This window comes from Papilio machaon, chromosome 7 (genome assembly GCF_912999745.1).
Source record: "Papilio machaon chromosome 7, ilPapMach1.1, whole genome shotgun sequence".
Taxonomy (NCBI): Eukaryota; Metazoa; Arthropoda; class Insecta; order Lepidoptera; family Papilionidae; genus Papilio; species Papilio machaon.
In genome coordinates, this window is record NC_059992.1 from 4,536,522 (window position 1) to 4,544,476 (window position 7,955).

General features: G+C 33.4%; 3 protein-coding genes across 3 annotated transcripts; 1 reads left to right on the forward strand and 2 right to left on the reverse strand.

Annotated features, from left to right (window-relative positions):
• Positions 1-245: 245 nt before the first annotated feature.
• On the forward strand, positions 246-2,843 carry LOC106714861 (kelch domain-containing protein 3). Its single transcript, XM_014507980.2, has 6 exons — positions 246-394; positions 478-731; positions 826-1,291; positions 1,700-1,895; positions 2,041-2,220; positions 2,469-2,843. Exons 2-6 carry the CDS (start codon positions 489-491, stop codon positions 2,530-2,532), a joined length of 1,149 nt encoding a protein of 382 aa, XP_014363466.2. The 5' UTR covers positions 246-394; positions 478-488; the 3' UTR covers positions 2,533-2,843.
• An 885-nt stretch (positions 2,844-3,728) lies between these two features.
• LOC106714836 (DDB1- and CUL4-associated factor 13) lies at positions 3,729-5,893 on the reverse strand. The gene is made up of 5 exons (XM_014507950.2): positions 5,652-5,893; positions 5,029-5,573; positions 4,685-4,851; positions 4,194-4,494; positions 3,729-4,060 (listed from the first exon to the last, which is right to left on the reverse strand). Exons 1-5 carry the CDS (start codon positions 5,728-5,730, stop codon positions 3,809-3,811), a joined length of 1,344 nt encoding a protein of 447 aa, XP_014363436.1. The 5' UTR covers positions 5,731-5,893; the 3' UTR covers positions 3,729-3,808.
• Positions 5,894-6,958: 1,065 nt separating this feature from the next.
• Positions 6,959-7,531, reverse strand: LOC106714722. The gene is made up of 2 exons (XM_014507826.2): positions 7,220-7,531; positions 6,959-7,111 (listed from the first exon to the last, which is right to left on the reverse strand). The coding sequence occupies exons 1-2, from the start codon at positions 7,496-7,498 to the stop codon at positions 6,959-6,961; spliced, it is 432 nt and encodes a 143-aa protein (XP_014363312.1). The 5' UTR covers positions 7,499-7,531.
• Positions 7,532-7,955: the final 424 nt, after the last annotated feature.

A 7,955-nucleotide genomic window follows, 5' to 3' on the forward strand; every position in this document is an offset into this window, starting at 1 on the left:
CAATGATGTCGAGGATAGAACAAAGTAGAAGCGATAAGCTATTAACACATAAAGCTGAACCCTCCACCATGTGAGATACTAATTAATTAGACCTTTATTTTTTCCTAGTCTGGTCAGAAATACAAAAAATTATCGCCATATTGGAAAACCTTTTCGAGCATATTTCTTTTAATGACAACAGGTAATATAATGTTTTTGAAGTGGCAATACAATTTGTGTTACTGTCATTAAGATATTACTGTCAATCAGTTCACCAGTTCAAATTACGCTGTAGTGAAAATATACACATGCAAATAAACTAGCATTGTTATGATAAACTAGTCTACGATATAAAAAAACATCTCCGTTTAACTCTAACTTGACAACTTATTTTTCAGTCATCAGTATAAGAAAGGTAATTCTATAACAAAACAACGATTGTCTGAATAATTTGACTTACCATTTATATTTGGTGTCTATAATTCTTTAAATTTTTAGAAATCATTAGTATGAGATGGACGGTGCATATCGAAGGAGGCCCACGGAGGGTCAACCACGCAGCCGTTTGCATTGGCGATAAAATATTTTCTTTCGGTGGTTATTGTTCAACAGAAGAATACAAGGATTGGGAACCAATTCCCATTCATGTTTTGGACACTAGTACATTAAGGTGGTCCCCGGTATATTACAGAAAGACTCATGTAATGCCTTTTCAGAGATATGGACACACAACAGTTCCGTATGGTGACAAGGTAACAAAACAACATTTAATATTCAATTATTTTAATATCATACGAAAAATGTAAATGACTTCCTTGTATTGTAATATAATGTTCTATATTTCAGGTATATATGTGGGGAGGAAGAAATAATGCTGTAGCCTGTGATACATTATTTTGTTTTGATACAAAACAACTAGAATGGAGTATGCCACCTGTTTCTGGGACTGTGCCCTATGCCAAAGATGGTCATTCTGCATGTGTTATAAGGAACAAAATGTATATATTTGGAGGTTTTGAATATTTAACTGATCAATATTCACAAGAGGTGCATTGTTTAGACTTGGATACTTTACAATGGAGTTTTGTTGATGTACATGGAGCTCCACCTTCCCAGAGAGACTTCCATACGGCTGTGCCAATTGGAGATAGAATGTATATATTTGGTGGCAGAGGAGATTTGAATAGCCCATATAACTCTCAAGAGGAAGTATATTGTCCACAAGTATTTTATTTGGATACAGTAAAGAATGAGTGGGTTGTAGCCAATCCACAAGGCACCTGGCCAGAGGGCCGACGTAGTCATTCAGCTTGTAAGATGATGTTTACTACTAACAATGTCCAAATTTAGTCAATAAGTTAACTCACTCATTATCTTTAACAATCATTTTTTAATTAACTAAAACTAAATCTCATTATATAATTATGTTTAAAAAGTCAGTAAAACTTTATTTTCTTATCTGCTACAAAAACCACCAAACCAAATATTTTTAGTTGTTAGCATATAAGTTAACACATAAAATAATCGGACATTTAATGTAAAAAGGAGTACATTTATCAGTAGGAGTAGCAGGACCGCACCAAAAGGAGGTCCGTGGTCTGTACCTACCCCTATGGGTTACGGGCTTGTGTTTTCCTACACATGAACATGAAAATATACCTACACATATACTTTGGAAAAATGTGATATGTTGTGGTTAAGATTCCTTTTTTTATTGCAGGGTATCACGGGGGCTACATGTATATCTTTGGTGGATTTAATGGAAATACAAAAACTCACTTTAATGATTTATATAGATACTCAATAAATGGAAATTATTGGCAATACATAAATGTTAGTGGAGTGAAGCCTTGCCACAGAAGGCGTCAAGCGTGCCTGCTGTATAACAATAAACTATATCTTTTTGGTGGAACAAGGTGAGAGAGCTTCAATCATTTAAATACTTATACAAAGTTATTAAGATCATTCGTAAGTCTATTGAGAAATTGGATAATACATTATTTCTTAATTTCTTCTCTTATATATTTTAGATAATAATTAATTAGACATATTTCTGTACAGTCCATGTCCACATGTAAGCGGCCGGCCCGTGGAGAACCCAGAAGCAGCTGACGATCCGGAGAGGCTGATAGACAACAGCGACCTGCACATCTTGGATTATTCACCTACGCTCAAAACACTATGCATACTCAAAGTTCTTGAACTCAATCTAGACCAAACATATTTACCACGTGATATTATGTTAGTAGTTTGTATTTTACTAGGATTTGCCCGCGTCTTTTTGAATTTTTTAAATTGGCACAGTAGTTTTTGCTTTTATTTGTTACATACAAAAATACAAATCATTTATAATATTAGTTAAGATAACTTCGATTCAATTTTCTTAAGGTAATTGAGAGTGAGATTGAACCAGACTAATGCAGTTAGATATTTCCTTGTTTGCAGTGCTGCATTATAATAATTTATTGACTTTGTAATTTTATTTCCAGGATAGATATTTGGACTATGACCCTTCCGAATCGCATCAGCAGGCCTGTCAACCAAGCTGGGTGAAACTTCAACTTTTAAATAATTAATTTTATTACTATTTAATATCAGTGAACTTTAGACACAATTATCTGCTCATTACTGTTCAAATAACATGTTTAATTTTTTCTCATGCATCTACAATCCCTTACCACGTTTAAGTTGAACTGTAATGAAAGTGTTTAGTTGATTTGTGAAAAAGTGACATTGGTTCCGGAATATGTAAATAAAAAAGTATTTAAGATTTTGTAGTGCAATACAGTATACTGTAGTAACATGTAGCATAAACTTTTACTCTAATAAAGCAATGTATTATGTGTGTCGTGAGGTATTTCTATTGGACAAATATCAAACTTAAATTATTTTATACTGTGAAGGAACAACCACTAACATAGCGTACTGTTTTTCCTTATAGACCTCTTGCGATTACATTATTTTTCTTTTCTTAACAATATACATACTTAGTGTATTATTATTGGGGATTAAAAATACAGTAAGGTTTGATAATTCACACCTTACTCTATTAGATTTCCTAGTATGGATGGATTGTGTGAAAAAGGATATGCGTAAGAAGGGGGTAAATTCAGATATAACGGCTGATAGAGATGTATGGAGGAATAGTACATACTGTGCCGACCCTCCATAGGGATAAGGGTAGGTTGATGATGATGACTCTATTAGATTTCCTGGTCAGTGTACATATAGGTATAGGTAATAATATAGGACTATTTATTTTTATATGTATCTTGTCTTTGTAGTAGCACTGAATTTATGATTTTTTGTCCATTTTTTTCGGATCTAATTAGCTTGACAAATTGCGATTAGTGACCGCTGTTGATCGAATGTAATTTTTTTCAAAAATATAATTAATTATTTTGGCAATATGCAGTCAATCATTAGTGATTAAGAATCTTAATTAAATTTGTGAGCATCAAAATGTTTGCGTACTTCAGTTTTCAAATAGAATTTCTGGTTTCCGGTCAAATTAAAGTTATTCTGTGTAAAGGCAAATACAGAGCACTGAAGAAAAGTTTAAATATTATACCCTTTTGATCATCCTATATGTCAGATAAATATCAATTTAAAAGTGTTGAAATAACTAAAATTATTTATTTAAGAAAATAGCTCTGTAATCAATATGCCTAAAAATTTCTACTTAAAGTATATCATGATAAATAGGATGAGTGTACAGGGTTTTTGAAATTCATTATACAAATCACAAAATTAATTAATTACACAGTGAAAAAGATAAATTAAACAAAAAACATAACGTCAGAGTTATAATAAAAAAAAGTTAAACAAGTTACTGATCTTCTTTGACAATATGTTTCTTCCTTTCGGGCACATGTGGCACAGTGCCCGGTTTGCTGTGCGCGCGTCGGTTTGCTTCCTTCTTCTTTGACTTCTCTCGAATTGTTTTCAGTTCCTTCTGCGCATTCATAATATGTTTTGGCACATGCCTGTGACGAGCTATCCTTTTGATTTGTGGATGATTAGCAAACTTTTCCTTTAATGCATCAGCATAATTGAGTGCTGTTCGTTCACGAGGTTTAAGCTGAAAAATAAAATATTGTAAGCTGCTAGTACACATAAGTTGAAAAATTTCTACACCAGTTAATAAATTGAGTGTTGCAAACTCGCCGAGTGAATTTTCACACATAAAAAAATATATTAAAAAGTTTACTTACAACACCAAGTTTTTCAGATGCTCTTGCTTTCCACATTCTAATATTCATCTCATCGGACCCTGTCAATATGTATTTATTGTCCAAAGACCATTTGACGCAGGTGAGCCTTTGCATTCTCTTTGTGTGATAGACATCTCTTGAGTGTCCCTTTAGACTTTCAAATATCCTTACAGTCTTGTCGTAACTGCCTGCTACAAACTCTCGTCCAGTTGGTGAGTAGTCCACATCAATCACAGCTGATGTGTGATCCATGTGGATGTTGATAGGTTGATTAAGTTTCCTTACATCAAATGTGTATAAGCTAGAAAATATTATATAAGGTATTAAGAAGCATTTATTTTTATTGTAGATTTTGCTTCTTGAACAAAACTACAATTAATTCAAGGTGCTGCTGAATTTAATCAGAAGAAAATGGACAACATTAAAATGAGAACCTTCCATTATTACTAATTGATAAAAAAAATCTAATATTATTGTTGCGAATTACTTACTTATAATCTTCATTAGCTACAGTAAATATAAAAGCCTCCATTGGGTTCCATGACAAAGCATTTGATCTGAGTTCCATTACAACTTTTCTCAAAGGCCCAGATTCTCTGCAGTCATAAAGTATAATACTTCTGTCACTTGCACATGATGCTAACAAGTTATATTCTACCTGAAAATTATAAAATTATATGTCTTATAATTTGGAGAAATATTGTAGTACATATATTTGTTTTTACTTTCACAAACACATATTAAACCAAAGTTTATAAGATAAAATTATGATTTAATAAATGTAGAAAATATCCTATCCTTGGGACAAATTTAAATTATTATGTAATTTAGTAACCTGATTAAATGCAACATGATGAAGACTATCTACTCCCCATTTAAAGACTTTTATGGGTTCATTCCTTGTATTTTCCCACAGTTGGCAATGTTCACCACATGTAGCAAAAATTGGTTTATTCCGGTGGTGTGTAATGCCTGACACCACAGACATACTGAGTAATGTGTTGACAGGTTCCTCATCCTCAGGTGACTGGGTTTGAGATTTCCATGTTTTTATTGTTTTGTCATCACCAACACTTGTAAATGTTTCCCCACTTGGTGTGAAGCAAATAGCACGAACCCATCCTTCATGGGCTACGAAATTTCGAGAACATTTCCTTTGAGCTAAATCCCAAAGTCTTATTTCACCATCAAAGGCACCACTAGCTAGTACTGCAAGCTTATCAGGATGTTTTGCCATACTTGAAACTCCATCTCTATGTCCATCAAGACTACCAATAAAAGGCTTCGCAAATACTCTTTCAAGCTTAACAGCATTCAATGCTCTTACATATTCGCGAGGTGCTTCCAAGGGATGTAGACTTGGATCATAATTTCTTGGCACTGAAAAACGATACTAATTTATATCTGTATATGAACAATAATTTTTGTCATCAAAAAATTAAATTTAAAAAATCTTACGTTTGTGAATATCCCTCTTAGTAGACCGTAAATAATCTTCGGGGTTTCTACTTATTACCTTGATTTTTACGTTCGACATTGTAAAATCGTGAAAAGCAATGTAATTTTTAAACAGTTTTATTTTAAAAAAAAATTACCTCACAATAAGTAAACATAAATTAAAAACACAACGTAACTGACAGATAAGAATAAAACACGTGCTGAAGATGACAATGACAGCCAGCGGACAGCGCTTTGACATTGACGTGATACAAACATTATTTAGGATATGTTCCGATATGCACTGCGAGCACTGCATAGTGCTATCACTGTAGAAAAATTCGTTCTGTTATGGACTGCCAGTATACTGCCGCAGTACCCTAGGGAAATATATGACGTCATAAATCGCCGCCATATTCTACTGTGAGCACTGGCGTTTTCGAGGTAAGGTACTCGCAGTACCTTGATCACGTGAACAGTCAAAACCACTCGAGTGCCTAACTTCTTATAAACAAAGCTACAGTTTAATCAGAAAATTTTAAAGTTCTGTAATTAGTTTGGATTAAAAAATAAAACAATGGAAGAATTGCAAAAATTAACCTTATTAGACTGTGTTGAAAATGTTAACTTACAATTAAAACTTGCACACAAAGTTAATATAAGTTAAATAATGAAAAACATATTCTTTTTTATGAAAAAGTACTTACTTTTATTATATTATAAATTCAATTTACAATTAATATTAATTAAAATATTTTTAATTTGACAGAACTCCAAAACATTTTTTTTTTATGTTCTAGAAAACTTGAATACACTCATTTGAATGCTGCGTCAAAAAATGCGACTGACAGTATACGGGATTGCGTTCCGTTTTAAATCGGAACCAGTATAACTGGCTATAAAGGAACGGCTTCACAGTATACTGAATTGACGTCACACTGTACAGTGGTCGCAGTGCATTTCGGAACATACCCTTAATAAAACATCCTATTCGTTTGGAAATAGCAGTAAATGAAGAAAGATAACAGCAAGCATGGTCTTCAAGCTTTTCTGCGCCGATAATATCGCAGTCAATTCTGTCAGAAAATATACTTAATTTTCGTATACCAAGGTGTACAGTTTTGATTAATCTGTATCTTTCTGTCTGTGTAACTTCACGATCCATTTTCCTACCAATAGAATATGCTTGTAATGGTCCTTGTTTGTTACATGTTTAAGATGTTCTTAGTAATGTTTTCTAGATACAATAATAACTATTAGTCAAAATTTATTTATTTTATTTGATATCCTAAAAAGTTGCAATATGACATATTACTATAGTTTAATAATTATTTACGTGGATTTTGTTCACAATGAGGTTCGACAGTACATGGGGCAGTTGGTTTTGTCGCAGGCTTAGGAACATCTGGAGTACATTCATAATAACAGTGACCATCCCACCACCAAGAAGGCCCCGGAGTTGGTGCAGACTCAAAGGAAACCTGTAGGCAAAAGGCAAAAGTAGATTTGTAAATAAAAAATTATCCACTCAAAGTATTGAAATGTACCGTACTTGTAATGCTAACATAAAAATAATATTTTATACGTACACTCGGTTTGCCGGAACAACTGCTTACGTTGGATTTGCTGCCAAGAGCTATCGGCGCTACCACAGGTGGTTTTACGGAATCCATTGCACTTCTGGTATAATAATACTGCTCTGAATATTTATTATCGAGGTTCCGAGGAAGATCCACAGGTGGAATTGTACGGGGAGCAACCGCTTGTGGAAAACGTAGGTGTAAAGTATGTTTTCTACCAAGTAAAAAATCCCTTAGTCTCTGCAACACAGTAGATACGTCCCTATGCGGAAACTTAAGTTTCGACATTGATTTTTCTTCAGTTATATGTTTCAGTTATATAATTTTTACAACAATATTCTGTAGAACATGACGGTGACACAGCATCGATATGTCGAGATTTTCGATATTTAAATAAATGCACTGAAATCATTGACCTCTATAAATGGATAGGCGATTGCCTGAAAATTACAACTTTTGCTTTGTGCCGGTGCCGGTTTCAGCGTCCAGTTGCTGTTACGTGACAGTTAATTCTTTCTACATTATTAGTTCCAAATCAAGTCACCGCCATTAATAGCACAAAAAAAAGCGTAAATCAAATAGGCATAAAATGCTACGTTTCATAGCCAGTCCATTTATAGAGATTAGTGACAAATGCATCGCCACCGATCTGAAATAAAGAATCAACAGAGAATTTAAGATTACTATTGAAAATTGCGTTTTACACCAAATTTTACCTAAGACACTATGAAAAACACCGTGGAAC